General features: G+C 42.7%; 2 protein-coding genes across 3 annotated transcripts in view; one reads left to right on the top strand and one right to left on the bottom strand.

Moving 5' to 3' along the window:
- The window catches only part of DHX29 (DExH-box helicase 29), a 28,437-nt gene extending 6,698 nt beyond the window's left edge, over positions 1–21,739 (bottom strand). Inside the window, exons 1-27 of one of the 2 annotated variants that reach the window (XM_069963054.1) lie at positions 21,691–21,739; positions 20,461–20,668; positions 20,226–20,299; positions 18,793–18,906; positions 16,568–16,697; positions 16,173–16,309; positions 15,422–15,562; positions 14,437–14,563; positions 14,204–14,359; positions 13,679–13,844; positions 13,348–13,471; positions 11,527–12,129; positions 10,886–11,029; positions 10,135–10,311; positions 9,671–9,811; positions 9,384–9,528; positions 8,921–9,041; positions 8,523–8,607; positions 7,412–7,500; positions 6,967–7,095; positions 6,066–6,141; positions 5,683–5,907; positions 4,888–5,024; positions 3,539–3,629; positions 2,170–2,469; positions 1,636–1,767; positions 1,303–1,399 (exon numbers count right to left, since the gene is read on the bottom strand). In XM_069963054.1, the coding sequence (XP_069819155.1) occupies positions 1,303–1,399; positions 1,636–1,767; positions 2,170–2,469; positions 3,539–3,629; positions 4,888–5,024; positions 5,683–5,907; positions 6,066–6,141; positions 6,967–7,095; positions 7,412–7,500; positions 8,523–8,607; positions 8,921–9,041; positions 9,384–9,528; positions 9,671–9,811; positions 10,135–10,311; positions 10,886–11,029; positions 11,527–12,129; positions 13,348–13,471; positions 13,679–13,844; positions 14,204–14,359; positions 14,437–14,563; positions 15,422–15,562; positions 16,173–16,309; positions 16,568–16,697; positions 18,793–18,906; positions 20,226–20,299; positions 20,461–20,644 (4,045 nt within the window). In that variant the 5' untranslated portion in view covers positions 20,645–20,668; positions 21,691–21,739. Of the gene's footprint in view, positions 1–1,302; positions 1,400–1,635; positions 1,768–2,169; positions 2,470–3,538; positions 3,630–4,887; positions 5,025–5,682; positions 5,908–6,065; positions 6,142–6,966; positions 7,096–7,411; positions 7,501–8,522; positions 8,608–8,920; positions 9,042–9,383; positions 9,529–9,670; positions 9,812–10,134; positions 10,312–10,885; positions 11,030–11,526; positions 12,130–13,347; positions 13,472–13,678; positions 13,845–14,203; positions 14,360–14,436; positions 14,564–15,421; positions 15,563–16,172; positions 16,310–16,567; positions 16,698–18,792; positions 18,907–20,225; positions 20,300–20,460; positions 20,669–21,406; positions 21,524–21,690 lie in introns of those variants that run through there. The other variant, XM_069963053.1, reaches the window with a different exon arrangement.
- Positions 21,588–24,211, top strand: part of MTREX (Mtr4 exosome RNA helicase) — a 51,940-nt gene continuing 49,316 nt past the window's right edge. The window contains exons 1-4 of the mRNA XM_069963055.1: positions 21,588–21,958; positions 22,785–22,916; positions 23,836–23,902; positions 24,117–24,179. Coding sequence (XP_069819156.1) covers positions 21,858–21,958; positions 22,785–22,916; positions 23,836–23,902; positions 24,117–24,179 — 363 coding nt within the window. The 5' untranslated portion in view covers positions 21,588–21,857. The remainder of the gene's footprint in view (positions 21,959–22,784; positions 22,917–23,835; positions 23,903–24,116; positions 24,180–24,211) is intronic.

Below are 24,211 nucleotides of genomic sequence, written 5' to 3' on the forward strand. Positions count from 1 at the left end.
GGAAGGGGCTGTGCGGATACAGAGTCCGCAGAAAAGGCGACCAGACAGTCAGACTGATTTGGTGCCATGGTGTCACGTTGCCGGCCGGTGGCAACCGAGGGTAGACAGTCCATCTATATTTATGGTCTGTTCCCTGGTCGCATAGTGAGGGGATCAGGGTGGGTCTAGATTACCCACCGTGCCCAAGAATCCATAGAACCTAGAAGGAAAAAGAAAATCTAACTAACTAAACATAAAGGAAGAAACTGGCCTGGAGAACCCAGACCTGTGTCTGCCTCCTACTGACACTAAGCTAAACTGGTTTACCTCAGTGCCTGTGGGCGGGTATATCCTGCTCAGGAGGAGTCACTTCCTTTGTTTCTTTCTTAGTGTCAGCGCCTCCTAGTGGCAGCAGCCTATACCCATGGTATCTGTGTCCCCCAATAAGACGCACGAGAAAGCTCAGCTGAGAAGTGAGGGGCGTTGCTCACAGCACAGTGACAGCTTATTTCAGAGGTAACCAGAAATATTTCAAGTGTCGCTGTAGCTTGGGCTGAAATTTAAAGGAGTATTTCAGCCAAACATTTTTTCTTTCAAATCAACTGGTGTCAGAAAGTTATACAGATTTGTAATTTACTTCCATATAAAAATTTCCAGTCTTCGAGCACTTATCAGCTGCTGTATGCCCTGCAGGAAGTGGTGTATTCTTTCCAGTCTGACCCAGTGCTCTCTGCTGCCACCTCTGTCCATGTCAGGAACTGTCCAGAGCAGTAGAGGTTTTCTATGAGGATTTGCTACTGCTCTGGACAGTTCCTGGCATGGACAGAGGTGGCAGAAGAGAGCTCTGTGTCAGACTGGAAAGAATATAACACTTCCTGCAGGACAAACAGCAGCTGATAAGTACGGTAGATTTTTAAAGTAAATTACAAATCTGTATAACTTTCTCAAACCAGATGATCTACAAGGAATGAGAAAAAAAAACAAAACTTCGCCGGAGTAACGTTTTAAGATCTGTAGGAGACAGTGTTTGGCATTTTCCACAATGTGCATTATTGCCAACTAGCTAAACCTACAAGTAGAATTCAATTCTTTTAGAGAACCTGTAAGACATGTCATAACTGTAGACATGTCATCAGGCATGTCAAAATGTATTGATCACAGAGGAGCGGCTAGGAACACTCTGCCCCCACCTATATCTCCTGATCACATTGAGCCACTTCGATCAATAACTTTTGATCATGCCTAATGCTGTGCTATATTTCATGAGAGTGACTCTTTAAAGAATAATTCACTTAGAATATTTTCGTGTAAGCCCTCTGTTACCTTCAAGAGACATTTTGGGGTTCTGTAGCTTCTCCTTTAAGACAGATTCAATTAAAACACGCAACTCTTTAAAGATGACAGCGATCTTCACAGGAGCCTGTGTCGGGAAACAGAACAAAGACTTTATAGACCTGAAGACGTCTAACAGCAGGTACTATGACTTTCCAAGCATTCGCTAACCTCTGATTCATTCATCTACCAGATATGACCGATTACTCCATGAGACTTGTGGCATCCGATGCCAGTGCTATAAAACTGGGCCTATACTACTAGCAGTGTCTACCCACCTGTTTGCAATCGGTATGGCTGAAAGACATGAACTGTGCATTATACCTGAAAGTGGATCCAGTCGTCTACAGTCAGCAGACGCTCCCGGTGTTGAACAGCGATATCACCTCCAAACAGGAGTATTGGAAAGGGAGAAACCAGAGTTGTTTCTCTAAGGAAGACCCTGGAATATTTAACCTGTGGAAAGTCCAAAGACAGATGAATACTGGATACAGAGAAACTGGACATGGAATTTATATATTTTATATATATATATATATATATATATATATACACACAGACACACACATATACATAGATAGATATAGATATATGGGGGGGGGGGAGATTTATCGAACATGATGTAAAGTGACACTGGCTCAGTTACCCCTACCAACCAATCAGATTCCACCTTTCATTTTCCAAAGAGTCTGTATGGAACGAAAGGTGGAAACTGATTGGTTGCTAGGGGCAACTAAGCCAGTTTCACTTTACACCATGTAAATCTCCCCCATGCTCTTTATCAATGCTAAGCGATTCTATGTATAGGTATAGCACAGACATATGGGGGGAGGCTTATAGAGAATACACCTGTCTCACCTTCTCCTGGTAAAGCAGCCAGCCATATGTCTGCAGGTCTCTGTTCACAGAGGACGGGTGCACTTGCGCTTTCCCTTGCGCTGTTTCTACCATGCACGCCAACTTCTCAGTGATATCCACTGATTTTGTGAACAGGATCTTCCCGACATTGTCGTACAGACCAGCTGTCAAAATGGCCTTCACAAGTGACATCTCCTCTGTAGACATTTTTCCTCTTATGGTTCCTTGAGCGCTATTGGAGGACTTGGAGCACTCAAAGCCCGCAGCTCTTACCAGCCGAATTAACTCCTGCTTCACATCCTTAAGAACATAGAAATAAATTAAGCTTACAAAAATCAGTACTTTACCACAAAGGAGGGATATGTTCAGGAATTGGTCTAAACATAGTAATGAATAGACCACATTCAGCCTACTAAAGGGGTATTCCACTTATACATAACTTCTGATATTTTTCTACCCATGGTAAGACTAACAATTCATTCCGTACTTGTTATTATCTATTCAGTCTCCTTCCTCCAGTTCTGAGCTGCTGCTTTTTGCTGAAAACACAAAAATCTGTGTGTGAGCTTTTTTCTCTTCTTCCCCCCCCCCTCCCCCTACTTTCTGAGATGGCTGTTGTAAACAAGTCCCTGGCTGGCTTTATCTGCAACACTGTAGCTTCTTTGTAATGCTGGGAGGGTTAATCTGAGGTCAAGTTGCTAATGAACTCACTGTGATTGATCCTCCCATCATTTCACAGAAGCTACAATGTTGCAGATCAAGTCTGCCAGGGACTTGTTTAAATCATCTGTCTCAGAAGGAAGGGGGGAGGAGGGGGAGACGAAGATAACAGCTCACACACAGATGTTTGTGTCTTCAGCAGAAAGCAGCAGCTCAAAACTGGGGGAAGGAGACTAAATAGATAATAACAAGTAGGGAAGGAATTGTTAGTCTCACAGTGGCCTGCACTCCATTCATTCTCTATAGGGCCACCCAATGCTTCCAGTGGATAACAAGCTGAGATGGTAATACTTTACTGAAAGAGTAGTAGATGCTTGAAACAAACTTCCAGTAGATGTCGGTGGTCAATATAAAATAATTGAATGTAAACCTGACTGGGATAAACATATATCTATCCTAAGATAATAAGAAAGGAAATAATATAAGGGCAAACTAGATGCACCCGGTGGCCTTTTTTCTGCCGTCAATCTTCTATGTTTCTATGAATATCCCTTTAAAGAGTACTGTCTGGAATAAAATATATAAAAGTTCATGATTTGTCTTCTCCATGGTGATCTAATATTCTAGTGAACTCTATACGATATATATCACAAGACTGTGAAATGTTATAATCATCAACATGGTAAAGAATGGAGAAGGATTCTGATACCTCTATGGTCAAAAGTGCCTTCCTGTTCAGGAAGTTCTTCCTACAATAACTCATCTCTGAGCTATAACCTTCTGACCGGATCATCTTCCACCTGCAAAGACAAAGGGAATCACAAATCTATGTGATGAATGTTGGCATGACAGCTATCTTTAGATATAAGGGAGCTCCACTATTTATAGTCTAGACCAGGGATGTCAAACTCAGGTCCTCCAGCTGTTGCAAATCTACAATTCCCATCATGCCTGGACAGCCTCCAGCTGTCCAGGGATGATGGTAATTGTAGTTTTGCAACAAAGGCTGTCCAGGCATGATAGGAATTGTAGTTTTGCAACAGCTGAAGGGCCTGAGTTTGACACCCCTGGTTTATATAAAGTCTATGGAGCTGTGGATACTACATGCCATATTACCAACACTAACTGATAAGTTGCCGAAAAGAAAGAAGGTAAATTCCTACACATCAAAACACTCCAACTCCAATATATAGTCTATAAGGGTATAAACCCACACACCGTATAAGCAGCGTATTTACTGCTGCGATACGCAGCAAATACGCAGCAGATTAGATCTAAATAACTGAACACAGCTGTACCAACAAATCTGCTGCAGATCTGCTGCGTATTTGTTGCGTATCTGCTGTGTATATGGTGTGTGGGTTTGTACCCTAAGGGCTCGTTCCCACTGAGCAAAAGCAGCTGAATTTCTGCGCTGAATCAGCGCTGAAATTTCAGCCGTTAAAATAGGTGCAGAGCTAATTTCCATTGTGTTGAATGGAAATTCTGCTCTGCAGTTCACACAGTGGAATTTCCGCACTGAACTAATCCGCTTTCCGCCAGAAGAATGAACATGTTCATTCTTCCGCTAGCGGAAGCCTATACAAATCAATGGGGCTCTGATTTTCTGTTTCAGCGCGGATTCAGCGCGGATTCAGCGCGGAATACAAGCGTAATACAAGCGGAAATTACTCGCTGAATCAGCGCGGAAATGGGGAAAGGGGGGGGAGGAGGATTCTAGTATATGTTCTGGTATAGTCTAGTTTACTCGCCAAATACTCGCTGAATTTCAGCGCTGAATGCATGCGGATTCAGCGCGGATTCCTCGAGTATTCCGTGCTGAATTTGTCAAGAGCTGATTACGAGCTGAACACTTTCCTAGCAGAATACGCAGGGATTCTGCTTGCATTCTGCTTATATTCTGCTCGGAATTCAGCGTCAGTTGATTTCAGGCGGAAATATTTCCTTGCGTAATCCGCTCCTTTTGCTCTGTGTGAACGTAGCCTAAGGCCAATCCTCAAGGAGACATTGCATGCTGATATCTCATTACAATCTGATCCCTCTTTTCATGAGACTTACCCCATGTATGCACTGAAGATGGTCAAATGATCAGAGTTTGCCAACGCCATGGAGGATTTTGCCAGATCCGCTTCATCTTTTCTGCCAATAGGTGTCATGAATGGAGACTTCTCTGTCATGGTGGCGGCCAGCGTTGCCTGTGCAAAGGAAACAATAATTATTACATATTTAGGCTATGTTCACATAACATACTTTTTCTGAAAAGAACGGGCATGGTTTCCAATTTACACAATGGCCGTTCTTTTAATAATGAAATGATTTGCATTGATATCAATGCAAACAACGGCCGTTGTTCACGGAATGTGATAAACAATGGCCGTTGTTTGCTACAGCTGTTGAAATAACGATAGTGTCAATTATTTTCAGGCGTTGTCCATAGACTTCAACATTGTTTTGAGTGCTAGATAATAGCCGTTGTTTATACAATGCGTTAACATAGCCTAAAAAGGGGTATACAGTATGAGAAAAAAAAACACCGCTACTTTTTGTAAAAACAGCTACACCCCTGTCCTCAGGTCGGGTGTGGTATTGAAATGCAGCGCCATTCATTTTAATGGATGCAACACCACATCCAAACTGAAGACAAGAGTGGAGCTGTTTCTGGAAGAAAGCAGACATGTTTTTCTAGATAGATTTTTTAATATGATTTATTTAACAGCTGGACAGGAGAAGAAAGTGAACAGCTACTAGTAGCATTGTTCCTGAAGCATTACTATTTTAGAGGCAGCAGGTATATAAACACCAAACTTGCTATTTGATATAAAAAGGAAAAGGAAATCAAAAATCCCAACTTACCACAGCATCCAGGCAGCCAAAGATGGCACCAAAAATCAGCATCTTCCCAATCTTCACATTGACCGGCAGAGCGGCGAGGTGCTGACCTAGAGGAGTAAGCTTAGGCTGAGCCAGGTCGCAGGCTCCAATCTTCCGCAGTAAATTCATAGCGTTACTGATAACTTGGAGCTGCGGAGGGTCCAACGCCTTAGATAAGAAATCCTCCGGGGAGCCAAGCTCACATTTCTAGAATTAGGAACAGAGAATAAGAATTACATCAGAATGAAGTATAATGTGGATGAAACAAGGTACTTGGTAGCAATCACTATGTTGTAGAGAAAAAAAAAGTTTCTTCTAATCCTATACAACCTATACATATATTTATATCGCTGGGTAAACCTCACCATGATGTGAAGACAAAGTTCTTCCAAAGGTACTCGTAATATTTCTGGAATGGAATAGTCCATAAAACCGTGAAATCTGTGAATGGGGAAAATACGGATATCACATATCATAATAATGGAACAAAGGCTTCAAAGGAAGGCTTTCTTATCACATTTTTCCCTTTAAAAGAACCACAAGGGGTGGACTTGTGTGTGCTCAGCAGCATACAGCTGCTTTTTTTTGGACATTCAATGCTAACTTACTGACAATATTACTGCAGTGTAACATGTTTCATCCCAGCTCAGCTGCCTCCATACATACTGAGCCTTTTCATTAGTGCAGTTGGGTCATGTGATCATTACTCATGTTCAATGGCATTCCCTTTCACCATTCAAGGATTGTTGTGTGATGACTAATGGTTCTATTGTATACCAGGGAAGCACTCCCCCAGAACATAACATTGGCCTGTTAAACCTATTGGTGCATCCACAGGATCTGGCTTCATGCTGATCAGGTCAGATATGGACCCGGCCATCGCTACAGTTCAGTAGAAAATGCTACTTTTGAATCTAGATGACCTTCCACCTTGTGTCCAAAATCTATTGATGTCTATCCTCAATTTACCCATGACTGACAAACTGCCAGGGAAAAACCCATCACAAGGAGACAGTGCGAAGCTGCATCACATATGATTACGCTGAGACTCTGCAGGGTGAGTTAGGGGACAGAAGTTCTGTCACTGATCGATCACTTCTAAATTCAGTGAGGAGACTGTGCCCTCTTTGACTCTGTACAGTCAGAGTCATCGTGTGAAATGTAGGCTGTATTCAGAAAACTAAAAAAGAGGGGATAAACAAAGCAAGACGGTAGACAACCCATAAGCGGCACACGAATACGGCCTTTCCTTCAAGGCTGCGTTACCTTTCTTTGGTGTAAAGTCGGAAACAGAAGCCATCCCGGACTCGGCCGGCTCTCCCCTGCCGCTGCAGTGCACTGGCTTTGCTTATAAAGATCTCCACTAGAGAACTCATCTGACTGCTCTCATGATATCTAGAAGAAAGGACACCACATTACAACATAGAAAAGAAAAACAATGTTAGGCCATTCTAAGACGTCTCTGCCAGCTTTGCCAGACCACTGACTGGTAAATATACCTACAAATGCAGCAGAAATAATAGAAATGTAGTGTTGCATTAGTAGGCAGATTTGCTGTCCCTCTACCAGTGATATTTACGGCCATGTGGCTTGTCAACCAGCTTTCCCAAAAAAATAATAACTGAGAAATGCCTTTCTATAGAATATATAATATATATTATAGTAATAATAGCTGACACAACATAAAACATAAAGGATGGGGGCAGATCACCTGTTTTCCTTAGTTCTTCCAGCATCTATGACAAATACCACATCAGGGATTGTGATACCCGTCTCAGCAATGTTTGTTGCCAGCACAATCTATATATAGAAGTAATGAAAAGAGAATGAGACTTTAACATGTACAATATATATATAGAAGAAAACCTATAGCAACACAGAGGATGACATTAGTGTATATTGATATAAACAGCAGCACATAGCAGCACATATCACAGTTGGAGTCAGAGTGTTCTTGCTGTGGTGTGTGGTCTTCTTCTCGTCTCTTTAGAGAGAACGCCTGACAGGTCATAGACATTTCAGAAGTTTCCTACAGTCTCTTAGATGGGCTTAGATGGAAAGATGGGCTATAAGACATATGCGTTAAAAACACATAGAACTTGGTGGGGGGTCACAGTGTCTGAACTCCCACCAATGAGAAATTCCAACATGTCTCTACTGTAAAATAGTGTGCAATGTGCAGGTGTTGCTGGGCCCTTTTTCCTTCATGTTTCTATGATGTCTGAAGTTTTGTAACTTGAGGGACAATTTAAAGTGTTGCCATGCTTTCAAAAAATAGAACTATGTCCGAAGTTTTGGTCACTTGGGGTCTGGGTTTTCAGACCCTCTACTGATCACTAGAATGAGCTGGAGGAAGCGCTCAGCTGAGTGCTTCCCTGTCCATCCCTCTGCTGCAGCAGACCGGGCGTTAGACTTCTATAGGGTCCATCTCTTGCAGTGAGCGCTTTTTCCCTCTTAGAAAGAGGTGAAGTCTTATCGCAACTTTTGGCATCTTTACATAACATGTGAAAAGTTATTTTTAAATGATGGTAACACTCTAAATTAAAACCATCATGTTCCATGTAACGCACACCAACGGAAAAATATACCGCTCCACATTTATGTGTGATATCCTTACTAGAGCTGAGCGAACCTTGAGCAGGCTGAAGTTGGATGTAGCCCTAAGGCTGCCTGGAAAGCATGGGTACAGCGATAGGCCATAGGCTGTATCCATGTTTTCTCAGATTCTCTAAGGCTGCATCCAACTTCTTCAGGCACTGGTAGCCAAATGCAGAACCATTGGACTCGAGCATGCCCTAGCTGCACTTATCTCTAATCCTTACCTTTCTTGTTCCTGCTGGAGGAAGCACGAATGCTTCAGCCTGGTCCTGGCTGGAAAGGATGGAGTGAAGTGCTATTAACTTGTACCTAGAAAAAGTGAACAAGAATCAGGCATGCAACCAATATAGTCTTGTGTACATGAGAAGGATAAGTCACAGAGATTCCTGGTCTTTGAAATAATATATATCAACAGACAAGGAATGGAGAGCTTAAAAAAAAGCTACACTCTATATAGTAAGAATGCTGCTCCATTTCCCCCTACCATGTTATGTGATGACAATGAGTTAATGTTATCACTAGACCATTAGATTGACTTCCATGCTGCTCCAGATCTACAGTGTCTGCAACTATATAGAAAGCTGTGACAATACTCATCATATTCTAATATAACATCCATTACCTCCTCCTGTCATTAAACCTCTTGTCAGAAGATAAAAGGTCATAAAGTTGCTGAATATCAGCGAGGCCTGGGAGGAAGATCAGCACCGCTCCCTCTACATTCCTATACTGTGTGCTTCTGTCTGGTGGGGAAAAAAAGCAGAGATTAGGGTTACAAAACGTGACTACGGATTGCAAAGGAGAACATGTTCCATGACATACTAAGAACTACACAACCTGACAAAGTTCTACTCAGACTGCAGAGGGATTAACCCTATTAATTCCTATGGTACACCCATATTGCATACATAAGGCATAACATAGGGACAACACACATGCCACTAAAGCCCCCCCCCCAAATTATATACTCAGAACAGGCTGGAACATTATAATGTTGGGAGTTTACATGAAGGTTTCTCTTGCTTTGCCAGACTTCTATATGGCAGATCTGCCTTGTTTACAGCTCCGTTTTTTTCGGAACCTACCCAGGAACACCAGCAAATCCAGGATAAGGTCCAGGTTTATTTTATTAGGGTTCATGTGCTGGATGGCATGCTGTGTCCGGGATGAATACTTCTGATAGGACGGGTTTACATCCATCGCAGAACTTGATTGAACAGGAATAAATTCCTTGAAGAGAAAATGTTCTGTTACTTAACAAACTATAGAGAACCCTAATGCGCAGTAATGACTTCTATACTTGGATATTAATCAGTCAACCACTTTTTATAACTCCTGATGCTTCAATGATACGATGGTCACAGCTCCTCACCTGGTATCTCTTGCTGCCTCCTCCTCTGCTGGTGACGTTAAGAGTTATTTCTTCTTCCTCCTCTAAGAATTTCTGACAATACTCAGAGTCCTGTTCCAGGATATACCCCGTTTCTTCAACAACATCTTCCAAATGAAAAACCTGAGAGGAAAATAATCAATGCAACCTAAGACCTAATCTGTTCATAGTGCAATGTATACTGGGACCATGACCGATCCTGAGAATGAAGGGGCTGCACTTCTGGCCTAGCACTGGTTTTCCCTGCACAGTGGCATCCCTGGTTACCTGGCTGTGCAGAAAACTGCAGTAAGCCCTATTCACACTATGCAATTTCCTCTTGGTGGAGGTGCAAGTGATACACCATATGAGCTTTGCTATTTACCATCACTATATAAAACGGAAATAACCATCATCCTCTGCTTGCCAATCCTGTTTGCCTATCCCGGCTACCCCAATGCACATACCTCAACCGGATAAGTCCTTCCTGAAATCCTTATGATGGGGCAGTGAGAGAAGTAGCTGGAGAACTTATCACTGTCCACCGTGGCACTCATGAGTATAAGGTGCAGGTCTGACCGCTTGTGCAGGATTTCCCTAAGGATGATGAGTAGGAAGTCAGACTGCACTGTTCTCTCATGTACCTGTATTCAGAGAGAAAAATCATATATAGTTTTGCATAAGCATCAAATCTATTGATGAACACTTGTTACACATAGGAGGAATACTTCTTTAAATGTACACACACCTGCAGGGAAAAAAAAGATTTTTCGCCAGAGTACCCTTTTAAGATCAAACAAACAGTGACAAATTGGTTATAAATTAGAATAAATGTTCTAGGTGTTAAGTACCGCACCGATCACTGAGCTGAGCACTGCGCAGCCCATCTCTCTTGTCTCTGCAGGAGACAGATACTAAAAAAAATAGAAAGGAGAATCCAACAGCATTCCGAATTCCTAAAGAAAGCCCATGGAGTCTTACTTCGAGAGACAGATGAAGAGAGAAGTGCTCAGCCAATGCTTCTCGCGCTTGTTCCAGCAATCAGTGGGGGTCTCAGCACCCAAACCCATAAAGACTTTTGGCATGTCTCTTGCTACTTTCTCAGTGTTATATAAGAATAAAGAAGTAAAGAGTATTTGATGATTCCTAGCAATGAAGGATCAGGGAAGGAAGGGAGATATGAGAATGATCCAATTAGATGGTGGTGTAGCTACTGACCTCATCCACAATGACATGTGTTATGTTCTTCAGCAGACTGTCTTCCTGTAACTTCCGTAGTAGGATTCCTGTAGTACAGTACAGTAGTCTGGTGTGTTCCCCTGTTCTGGATTCCATACGAATCTGGTACCCGCACAAAGAATTCTAGAAACAAGTTATTTTATTAGAATTTGGGTAAATTTGTCATTCGAAATTCCTGAAGCTTTTCTCTTTTCATGTGCAAATGAAAAATCACTGTCCGCATGTGCAATAAACTCCAGCTCAGGTTCAGGGTACGGCATTTGATTTCCAGTGGCTGAAGAAGTTGGATGCAGTCCTGGAAAACATGGTTACTGCCTATGGCTCTATCCATGTTTTCCAGGCAGCCTTAAAGAGGTATTCTAGGAAAAATTGTCTTTTCCCTATCCACAGGATAGAGGAAAAGTAGGAGGTCGCAGGGGTTTCTTTGTACCCCCACCAATTTCCATATTTGACCCGCCGTCTCTGTTATGAATAGAGCCGCTGGTCCGGAACACGACTTGCGGCTCTATTTATTCCTATGGAGCCAAATTCTTCCTGTACAACCTCTTTAAAGCTGCATCCAACTTCATCAGTCACCAGTAATCCAATGGTGTACGCTTGGGTCCAAACTCTCCTCTTACCCTTCCGCCAGGTCCAGACTCACATCCCAGCTCTTCACACACTCGCGTGGCCAGGCTCATGGCGGATATTCTGCGGGGCTGAGTGCAGACGATGTTACACTTCCCTGAGGCCCATCTGTTCAGGAGTAGATCTTCCAATATGAACTGAGGCACCTGGGTACTTTTACCGCTGCCGGTCTCACCAGCGACAACGATAACTCGGTGCCTGCTGAGCGTTTCTAAAATATAGTCCCTGCGTGCAAACACTGGGAGCTGCTCCCTGTCACCCAGCAGCCTCTTATACCTCGGCGAATCCCGGCACTTAAGGAAAAGGTTTCTCACAGGGTCTAAATTGTCCTTATTGACCAGATCTGATGTGTTTTGCTCCAGGTCGTCTTCCCCGGCTAAGTTTTCCCAGCTGTCCTCAGGGTCTTCAGATACTTTGTTAGTCTTTGGCGGCTTTAGTTGTTGCTGTTTCATCTTTAGTTTATTTAATAATTTGGCTATGAACTGGTCCCGCGGTTTGTTGACTTCAAGTTTGTCCTTTTCCTGTCTGCTCTTCTCAGCATCGCTCCACTCCAGCCAAACATCTCTGTATGTCGGGGGCAGCAACTGATGCACAGACTAGATGGGAGGGGGAAAAATCATTGGTTTTACTTTATTTTACTTAACTAACTCTTATTTGATACGTTTTTTACAAAAATTAAATGGAGGAGAATGGGGAAGCAAATGAATGGAGAGCTCCTCGACACCACTGCGCCTCATTCGTAACTGTTAGGCAGAACCATAAAGAAAGAATGGATCGCAGGTCGCACAGGCAGAGTAAGCTCTCCACGATCCTGTCCCTGTTATCAGAATCTGTGGGAGGTCTCAATATCCAAAGGATACTACATGGGAATTTTTTTTATTCATTATGCAGCTAATCTAAAATATATAAAATGCTAGCATAACCCTATTGAGTTATTTTCTACTGGAAAATTCCTTTACTTGGGACATGTGGTCTCTGACCCTTGAAAATTAAAAGTGTTTCTGTGCTCTCAGTGGGGTCACCATTACAGACAGCAGAACCTGTATGATATAAATGCATGGACTCTTCCACGCAAGCTCTCTACGGGGGGAGACAGAAACTCGTGTCACACTGTTATAATGGACTTGATTAAGTTTGGCCTCCCTGACTGTACACCAATAGTCTTTTAGTTTATTTAGAGATATATAGACATGAGAATTTTAACAATGTCCTCAATGTAGACAGAGATGGTAGTGGCTCTAGCTGCCCATATGATGCTGTTCTGAAGCGTGATGGAACAGATAGAATATTAAAAAGAAAGAGAATGCAGAGTGAAATCTAAAAGTCTGGTGGCTGATCAGAAATCACATGACCCAGATTCAGTACTGTAATGTATGGATGCAGTAAAGCTGAGATGAAAATGATGTCATAGTGAAGGTAAGTGTGCAAACAAAAGAAAACAGGAGTGCTTCCTTAAAGTGAGTTTGTCAACACATTTTTCAAAATAAAATAATATATAATTAAAAAATATATACAAAATTCAAGTTCAATTCAAAATTCATATTCAGGTCCAAAAGTCTTGGAGATGCGGCCCAACTGCTGAGGTGCCGCAGCTTCACAACAAATGAGGTTGGATTCAGGCACTCATCATATTAGGTGATGGGCAGATATCATACTGAACCTATAGTGAAACTGTCGGTAGGTTCATGTCCTACGTATGGGGACTTTAATTCTTGGCCTATGGTCAGACAGAGGAGTGGGAACAGACTGCTTGGGGCTGCAGCATTACACTTCAGGAGCTTTGATAATCTATACAATCTATAGAAATCTCATACTTGGCCTTTAGTGAGCTCATACAGAGCTAATGTAGCAGCGAGGTGCTGGGCTTGCATGCTGTCTTCTGTGACGATTGTAGGGCACACAGTCATTACGTCATCATTTGACTTCACAATCTTCACTCTGATGGGAAAAAGACAACAGGAATACAATACTTGCTCTCTCTCTGTTCTGCCCCAACTAGATAGAAGTGAAGTACAGACAAGTTGACCATGGACTCCTTATTGGTATTGTATGGGTTGTCCCAAAGCCTTCCCACAAACTGACCCAAAGAAGAAAAGGTGATTTATATACTACTTTACAACTGTGACGCTATGTTATGACACTTACCTACTTTTCCAGTACCTGCCCACATGCACCTTCTCAAATGAGGGATTTGGACTTTTCGGATAATGCTTTCTACACCAGTCAATCAAAAACTGCTTTGGAGATTTACCGGTCCAGCTGCGAGCCGTGTAGTCAAAGTTCCGGATGTCCAGAGGTGGTCTAGTTTTAGCTGAATGGGCACCACAAAAGAAAAATAAATAAATAAATATAAAAAGTTACTTCAAAGATGGACTTGTCTTGGGAGCAACAGCTCGCTTAGCCTATCACTGATTGTACCGGACAGAGGCACGGCCGGTGATTATCTGAGTGGGCCGTCACTGCCAATATAAGACCGTCTTGGAAGTAGCATCCATAGTGTTCAACTTAGGACCCAAACACATGACAGGAGGCCCCATGGGGGGGAGCGTGGTAAGTATTATTATCTCTGACCCCTAGCAATATAAATATACATAAAAAAAAAATCACTGCCTGAAGTACCCTTGTATTTACACCTAAATAGGACAAGTGGGGTCTCCAGCTCATACATACGTTTCTCCTCCTGGGCGGCACTAGCCTTCTCAAACAGATTGAAGTCTAATGCTCCATCATCCTGCGGGGCTGCCTGTGGTTTTTTATTTTCGTTTTTCTCCTCAGGAAGTTTCACCGCTGGGTTAAACATCGGGTGCTGCTCCAACATCTTCATTTCTGCTGAAAAGAAAAGAGAAAAATACTATACGAAAAAAAAAATGGTTTTGCTTCTAATATGAGGTTAGCGGTCCCACCTTGCTGACATTCCCGGATTTTGTTCTGCGCCTCCTTCTGGCCTGCCTTGTCCTTTTCTTGCTTCGTGCTAGCTGCCTGACCTTTGGCATCCAACAACTTAGCTGTCAGCTCCAGGTAACGTTCATTCTGTATAAAATGTATTGTATTGACACATCAGAACAATACTCTGCCATAGAAACAAACGCTCATTATTTTTTTCCAGCTACAGGGCTGGTTGCTGGCTAATTTTTTCTGCGCCATGATCTACAGTTTTCATTGGTATCATATTGGTCTATATAGTAATTTTTGATGTTTTTTTTCCTCCTTTAGTTTATGCTGTTCACTGTACCGGAATATTATTGTTATATTTTAATAGATTGGACAATTCCACATGCTATGATACCAAACTTTTTTTTTTTTTTTTTACACAATTTTATTTGTAAAATGGGAAAGGGGGTGATTTAAACTTTTATTGGGGGAGGGGATTTGTAATATTTTTAAAAACACTTTATTTTCATTTTCTACACTTTATAAATCATCAGATTGCATATAGTGATCAATGCTATGTCACTGCATACAAATGATCAGTGCTATCAGTGTTCTGCACAGAGTCTGCCTGAGGCAGACTCTATGAGAAGATCACCAATCCAACATGTTAGAGATTAGTATTATAACTCTGTCTGTAACGAAAACTGATCAGGATCCCTGCAGTCATGCTGTGGTGATTCCAATCAGTCAGTGACAGGTACTGCTCCTATCACATCAGCAATCATGGTGTTTAAGGGGTTAATAGCAGACAGCTGCATGATTGCTGCTCATTATCCCTGGCCCCTGACACATTGCTGTGTTTTGAGCTGCTCAAACTAAAGTGGCCCTGCATCCATTAAAACCCCTCCAGGCCAGGAATGTACATATACTTTCCTACTGCATGGGGCATCACCTGTTGGAACCTTTATATACGTAATGCTGACGTGAAGGGGTCAATATCATAGTTGTATAACTTACAGGGTCAAACTTCTCACTCTCCGGGTCCTTCTTAGGATCCAGCTCTTCTTCCTCCTCCTCCTCCTCCTCATCACTTCCTTGTTCAGCGTAGCGAAGAATCCACTCTTTCATGCTCAATTCCTTATCCTTCTCAGGACTGGCCTGCCACCCACAAAAAAAGACAAATTATGTGCTCTTTTCATATTAAACAATGATCACCTAAATGAGGCACCTAAATTTTCTTTTACTGATTAGACTCAAATACAAAATTTTATTGAACAATGTTTTATTCTAATCTTTTGTACAATGTTATGTGGCTGCCATCTTGCCTGAGCTGTTTTTAACAGCATTTAACGACATGCTTTACAGTAAGACTCATGGACATAGACGACAATAGACAGACTCTGTCCCCTTGAGATGACTGTGAAGCATTACTGAGCGTGCTCTGTGATCTTTGCAAAGGTTATTTCACAGGGAGCTGCAATTGTCTCCACTATCTACTGGTATCACATGTTGCTGCAATGCTGTACAGATCACTTTAAAGCAGCCTCCTCTTATCACCACAGACACAACAGGAAGTCTCAGCTCAGCATCAATATACAGCTGATTTATTTATTTAGTATTTTATTTAGTATTTTATTTATTTAGTATTTTATTCATGTGAATGGAGCTTGCAGAAATCCTTGCACATGCTGCAGACTCAACATTAATCCGATGAACGGGATGGATTTTCAGAGATGTCAGCAATGAATTCCTTAGGTTCCTCACTTACTTTCGCAGGTGCTTCAGCCGATCGACCAGAGTTGGCAACATTGTCCCGAACTGGCTGCTGCGATGCTGGACGAAATTTTTCTCTAACTTTCTTCTCTTCCTCCTCAAACTGCTGACTGAAGCCATCTGGCAATGCATCTATGGTAAGATAGCTATATGAGGATATATCACTTAGACAAAGCCCCGTTCCTTGTTTTTCAGCTATGTTAGGTCTGTGTATTTTCCTCTGGTTCCAATCAGAGGACAGGACGACAGGAAACGGTTCTTTCCTGATTTATCTCATTTTATGGTAAGATATATATGGACTTGATATACATTGAGATTATAGCCATTCTTACCACGTAATAAGAACACTAAACCAAATTTTCCGCCGATTCAATAGAGGATTATTCATACCGTCCTGTAGGTTCAAGCAAAGCCAGTCCAGTGCAGAATGCAGATCTCCGCCATAGAGCACAGAGTTGGACATTGCGTCTTCAATGTGTTCTGGCTTGAAATTAAGCGCTTGTAAAGCCATATATAAATCCTAGTGGAAAAAAGGCATTATTCTTTAGATGGAGTTTTATTTAAGGTGAATGAACCACTAGGTACATCGCTTTGTGTTTTTTACATACCTATGCTGGATGCCGGAGCCGTGGTCCTTTTCTTGAACCAGCGTCCAGTTCCTGTGCATGGCGCCGGTCTATTCCCGGGCAGTGGCCTGGCATGAAGCACTGGGGGCGGCCCGCAGGCCTCCAGTGTGACAAAACCCCCTCCCTTCTGTGACGCAGCTCCATTACAATCAATGGAGCCGCATCACAGGGGGAGGGCAGATCATCATACTGAGGGCTGGCGGCCCACCTCCAGTGCTTCATGCCAGGCCGGTGGTCAGGAATAGACCGCCGCTGTTTTTTTTTAATTAAAAAAAAAAAAGGACCGCAAGACCAGTATCTTCGTGCCTGTGCCGGTCTGTTCATGTGAAAACCACACAGTGATGTATCTAGTGGTACATTCTCTTTAAAGACAATTACAGCAGATTAAATGTACATATTGTAATTGGTGAAAGGTTATTTATAACTCATGCTGGGAGATGTAGTTTTCCAATAGCCAGTTATTGTCTCCATGTGATAACCTATGTAAAATCTGTAAATCACCTTATTTTCCAAAAATGATTCCATACCCCAGAAAAAAAAGCCCTAAACTCTTGGTGTCTCACTTCCCTGCTATGCGCTTTTCACTGGGTGTTGTTAGGGTAAATTACCAAGATAGAACACAGGAAGGGATGGCAGTGCTATTGCTAAGACTGCAGAGGAGAAGGATTTAGGGGTAGTGATTTCTGACAGTCTTAAAATAATTCATTAGTGCAACCAGGTGGTAGGGAAAGCATATTGTATGCTGGGCTGTATATATAATGGTATGCTGGGCTGTATAGCTAGAGGTATAACCAGTAGGAAGAGGGAGATTGTGATCCTGCTCTATAGAGCTCTAGTGAGACCACATCTGGGATACTGTGTCCAGTTGTGGAGACCTCAGCTATATAAAAGATATTGATAAAATAGAACGGGTCCAAACACAAGCTACAAAAATGGTGTCAGGCATAAAACCAGGAAAGACTTAAGGATCGAAATCTGTATAGTTGGGAATGAAGAAGAGAAAGGGGACATGATCAAAACCTTAATATGTTAGAGGTCTAAACAAGGTTCGAGAGGGAAGCGTTTTTAATAAAAAATTAAACATAAGAACAAGAACATAATCTGCGATTAGTTGGGGAAAAGGTTAGAAACAACAGAAAAAAATACTACTTTACTGAAAGAGTAGTAGATACTTGGAACAAACTTCCAGCAGATGAATGTAAACCTGCCTGATATAAACACATACAGTTTGTATCGTAGGATAATAAGAAATCAAATACTAAAAAGGGTAAACCAGATGGACCAAGTTATCTTTTTCTACTGAGAATATTATATTTTTCTATATGTCTGGACTGTGTGTGTGGAAGCTGAGCATCTTTGCCTTCTCTACAGGGTCCAAGTTGTGCTTCAAAGGTAAATTGAAGCTTCCCTCTTAGCATCCATAGGCCCCGTTCACACTGAGCAAGAACGTCGGAATCCCGCCTTGCTCAGTGAGCTGCTTTGAGTGAAGGAGAGGGCTCGCGCTCCTCCGCTGCCGCTGCTCTCCGCTCAAAGGAATGACATGTCATCTCTTTGAGTGGAGAGGGGAGGAAGCGGACGCGTGCGCCCTCTCCTTCACTCAAAGCAGTACACTGAGCACGGCGGGATTCCGCTTAGTGTGAACGGAGCCATATAGTTCTTAACAGTTGTCCCTTGTGTAGCCCATACTCATCATTATCAGCACTGCTTAGACTGAGGATGCTTACATGTAAGCTCTCCCTTGCTAAAATACTATGATTCCATGACTGGCCAGAGAAGTAAGGAAGACGAAGTCCAGGTGTAAGTACTGCTGGCAAACAGCTCAGCTCTGGCCCTGCTCCATCAAATAATGAGAAAGAGAAATGTGTGCACAATGTATGGGACTCAATAACGGCAGTGAGAGCCCAAAAGTCACCATTTTACCATCTTACAAAGTTAGTATAGCAAAACCATACAGGTTGTAAAAATACCTTAAAAAATACAACCACAGACCTGTAACTTCTTAGAAGTCAGCCTTCCAGACACCGTGCCTTTATCATAGTTGATGTTTTTATGCTCATTTATTAGAGAGATTATCTTTTTCTCCAATTTATTTTCAATAACCACCTGGTGGAAGAAAAAGGCATCAGATCGGTGCATTACATTATTGATAATTTGTTGCTTAAATGTTTTTTTTTTTTTTTTTTGCAACAATGTTTCAAACTTTTTCTCTCATTAGGGGAAAAAAGTTGCATAAAATGTAACCACAAGCTTATATATGGTAAAAAGTAATATCTAGTCATATCTGTAATCGGGGAACTCTGTGTAGTTGTACGATAAGCATTGCTATGCATTCCTTGTATCCTAAAGGGGATCTACTCTGTGGTCAATAACTGCTTTTAAGGCATTACTGTCAGTAATAGGGTAAGGGGAAGCGCACAACTGAGCGCTTCAATCTCTGGCTCACAATTCTCCCCAAGACACATTACACTGTAAGTCTATAGAGACCAACTTCTCTCAATTCTATCTAGTGATCAGCGGAGAGTCTGAACACACAGACCCTGACTGATCAAAACTTTTTAACTTGTCTGTCATGGTCACACATTAGATTAAAGTTGGCCACACCTCAACGACATGAGCAAGGTTGGTTGGCCATCTTAGCTGACATGCCTGACCCTTTTGTTGTCTGGGTGATAAGGTGTCTGGTAGCGGCTTTTCCCTCTTCCAATTTAGAAAGCTGTCAGGTAAACAAGCATTTGGCTGACAGCTATTTAAAATGTATGAGCAGGTTTATGGCAATGCATTGGAAGCCCCATAGAGAATTAATGATTGAACGTCCATTCAATCATGGGGCAGCTTCCTAGTTTTAGCTGCACTGTGTGAAGACAGTCCTATATCCTATAGCAGCACTGTGTGAAGACAGTCCTATATCCTATAGCTGCACTGTGTGAAGACAGTCCTATATCCTATAGCAGCACTGTGTGAAGACAGTCCTATATCCTATAGCTGCACTGTGTGAAGACAGTCCTATATCTTATAGCTGCACTGTGTGAAGACAGTCCTATATCCTATAGCAGCACTGTGTGAAGACAGTCCTATATCCTATAACTGCACTGTGTGAAGACAGTCCTATATCCTATAGCTGCACTGTGTGAAGACAGTCCTATATCCTATAGCTGCACTGTGTGAAGACAGTCCTATATCCTATAGCTGCACTGTGTGAAGACAGTCCTATATCCTATAGCTGCACTGTTTGAAGACAGTCCTATATCCTATAGCTGCACTGTGTGAAGACAGTCCTATATCCTATAGCTGCACTGTGTGAAGACAGTCCTATATCCTATAACTGCACTGTGTGAGGACAGTCCTATATCAGAGACCGGCATTCTAACCAATCCACAGAACTATATATAGGGAGGCCCAGAGACACAATGATGTGTTCTCACCTTCAGTATAGACTTGTCACTATTAACAGAAGCTCCAGGATCAGCAGAAGAAGCAAAACTGTATGTCTTTGGACCTAATACGAAAGTAAATGTCAGCAAGAAATTATGCATTGATATACTGTTTATGTAAAGAAGTTGAATAGAACAAAAAGACAGGGGTGACAAACGCAACTCAGGTGGCTTAGAAGACGTGAACCTCAGTATGGCTCATAGTTTATTGTGTAGAATGTGTCACCTTGTTTGCTCCGGGCTTCCTTGCTTACAGATGACGCGCTCGCAGTCTTGCTGGCCTCTCTCTTTGATGCATCATCTCCGCCAGCCCTGGTTTCTGCCGTTACCCTCGATCGATTTGCAGCTGAGATGGAGCCCTGGATGGCCGGAGCATTGCTGTGCCGATTCTTCTTATTCTTACCGCCCATTGTTATAGATCAGCAGGAGGATATCTAAAAAGGTGTATCAATAAACAACAGATCAAGGTTTAATCTGGTGGATTGGAAGCCTCCCCCCCCTTTAATAATTCGGCTATCTTTTAGAACACATGTATAAGGACTGTAGTCTTCTTTATGGACACATGTTCATTGAGCATGGAGCTGACACGCAAGTAGAACCCATCTCCATGCTCTGTTCACTTGGGGGAGGAAGGGGGGGATTTGCATTCTCCTGGCTGGCAGGAACCAGACACCCACTGATCAGCTTGTTATCACCTGTATTGTAGATCTTGTAGACATCTATATACATGTGGTCCAGCCATATGCTGAGCTAATGGGGTGATCACCCCAGAGTGCAAGGATCTAAGGTGCTGGATTTCCAATGATCACAACTACTAACAGCAGACATAGAACAGTGATGGCTCCATCTGCCTCAGCTGTAACCATGTCTGCCATTCTGGGCTCTGGGAAAGCTGGGTGACAGCCCCTGTAGATGCTGTAATGTTCACTCAGAACCTAAAACAGAACTAAGAAACAGGGGGGGGAGGGAAAGCCTCACTCCTTATAACAGGTACCAATATCACAGGACAGACAGGAGCCTGACACGTGACTACAGGAGCGACATTATAATCAGTAGTGACAGATAATCACTATATTGCAGTCAGCTCTGGGAAGGCAGCCACGTGTCCGCACAGACACCCCACGGGTGTATATCACCCACCAGCTCCACTATACAGTAGGAACATCACTCACCAGTCACCAATCGTCCCCATCACACCCATGACGTCACGATAGAGCCCTGAACACCCGGCGCCGCTGACGTCACAAAACTACCACTCGGTCTTGCTACACAGTATGCCCACTGCACATAACTTACAGAATCTCTTCCTGTCTGCATAAAGTCGCCATTTTGTTTTAGCCCTCTCCCTATCTTTAACAGGTAGTAATTGTCTTCGAAAAAATGGCGGAAGGCTCAAATCTCCTTCCTTCTAGTGGAGACACGTTTCAAGACCAGAAGTCCGATTACAAGTGCCCACCTAGTGCGGAGCTGACGTCATTTTTGTGAGCCCAGTCTCCTCCACACTGCGTCATCTGTGTGCGGCTTTCAGTACACGCTGCCAGCCGTTACGTTGATTCTTGGCCGGTACCGGACTCAGGAGTTTGGTGGATTTGTCAGCCCCGCGGAGCTGGTTGGTCGGGGGAGATGGCGGACGCCTTCGGGGATGAGCTCTTCAGTGTGTTCGAAGAGGAAACGCCGGCGGCGAGCAAGAGCGCAGCGCAACCCGGGCCTGCGGCAAAAACCGGGTGAGTACCGGCGGCGTGTGAATAGCCACATCCTCTGCTTGCTGTCAGGGCCAATTTATGATTATTCATTGAAAAAGCACTCCACGTTGTGTGTATGTATGTATATGCCTCCATTCCTACAGTGCCATCTGTTTCATCCCAGCTCAGTTGCATCCTGCACTCATACATTTGATTACTGTATTTGGGTCATGTGACCAGCAGTCAGACCACTAGAAAATAACAAGGCTTCATGTAGCATCAGATCCCTCCTTTCCCCACCCAGGATATAGCAGTTATGCGTCTCCCCTGAGGATTGGTTCACATTTATGTTTTTGCTGTGTTTTTAACATTAGTGCGGCAGAGCATGTGAACACAGCTTTAGGGCCCTATTACACGGGAAGATTATCGTGCGAAAGATCTTTAAATTGTTCAAATTTAAACAATAATCGTTCTTTGTAATTGCACATTGTTCATTGTTTCACTGGGATCAGAAGGAATTAACGATCGTAACTAACAATTATCGTTCTCTGTAATATGGTGAACGATTTCAGGTTAATGATAAACAATCTTGTTTGCGAGCGTTTATCGTTAGTCGTTAAAAATCGCTCTGTGTAATAGGACCCTAGGCTGTCCAGGCTTGCTGGGAGTTGTAGTTACTGCCACTGGAAATGCCATAATACATTTTGATCATCTGTATCCACGGTAATACATAGTTCTGCTTAGGAGCTGTAGACGCATAACGGTAGGAGATTTTGGATCCAGGCGTAAAGTCATTTTCATACATAGAATAAATATTTTGTAACTTCATGCTGACTCCTATTTAATCTATTCTCGCCTCCTATTTTAGGAAGAAAAATGCGAAGCCGGTCGCAGGATCTGCTCCTTCAGTCAAGAGAGAGGCCAGCAGCATGGATGGGCCGGAGGAGTGCATATTTGGGAAAAAGTTAAAACTGGAACCGTCATCCTCAGATGATGTCAAGTAAGTATTAATGCGTTTGGTTTAAGTGGAATCAATTTTGTTCTAATCAAATTCTCTCATAAGAATTTACCCAAAATTTTCTCTGAATTTTTGTGGGACTCTATCCGGGTGAATCAGGAGCAGGGATGTTTGTCAAAGACAGGAGCCTCTGCATCTGTACATACCTCTCAGGCCCAACTTTAGCTTAGTCCACTTAGGTTAAAGGGGTAGTTCACAAAAAAAACTTATTTTAAATCAGAGATTTGTAATTTAATTATTTAAAAAATTTCTAGCTTTTTAGTACTTATCAGCTGCTATATGTCCTGCAGGAAGTGGTGGATTCTTTCCAGTCTGGAGAACAGGAGAGGTTTTCTATAGGGATTTGCTACTGCTCTGGATGGTTCCTGACATGGGCAGAGATGTCAGAAGAGAGCACTGTGTCATACTGAAGAAAATACACCACTCCCTGCAGGACATTCAGCGGCTGATAAGTACTGGAAGACTGGAGAATTTTTCTATAGAAGTAATTTACAAGTCTCTGGCACTTGCTGGGACCAGTTGATTTGAAAGAATAAAGTGTTTAGTGAACTACCCCTTTAATGGCCTTACCCACCCCCATGAAAACTTAGCCAATCCCCTGCCACTCAGGTGCTGCTGCTTCTCTGGTCCCTCTCTAGTGGCTCCAGTAATGCTAAGTGTCAGCACGTGATGGTTTGTGTAGCTGTCATATGTCATAACAGGAACTAGGTCACAAATGGCACCCAGGGGGTCATCGGCATGGGATTAGGAATGACAGTATTACTATTATTTTGAGTTTTATTTTCTGCCACTGTTGTCTGTCGATATATAAGGATCCATGGGGCTGGTTTGGAAACTCCTGTATACCACCAGGTGGAGCTGTTGTAGAGTTTAAAAAAAGAATAATTATTTTTCCTTCCAGCCTTGCTGACTTGATGCCGAGGGTAAAAGTGCAAGAAGTTGACACAGTAGAAGGCTGCACCCATGAGGTAAGGGGTCCTGGTGGGGCATGTGTTGCCCATTTTGCACATTATAATGATGCTTCCTGTTTTGTATACTGGTAAGAGTGAGTCTGGTAAGCCATATAGTGGTTACTTAGAACAAGATAGTTTACGGTAGCTGTAATCCTGTATGACTGCACCATGTTATATGGCATTTTCTGCACTGTACAGAAAGTAATATTTATTCCATTTCTTCCTGTAGGTCGCACTCCCTGCAGAAGAGGAGTATACACCACTTAGGCCACGAGTTGGCAAAGCTGCTAAGGTGCGTTATGGGTTAACATTAAAAGACTTGTG

This window comes from Dendropsophus ebraccatus, chromosome 3 (genome assembly GCF_027789765.1).
Source record: "Dendropsophus ebraccatus isolate aDenEbr1 chromosome 3, aDenEbr1.pat, whole genome shotgun sequence".
NCBI lineage: Eukaryota > Metazoa > Chordata > Amphibia > Anura > Hylidae > Dendropsophus > Dendropsophus ebraccatus.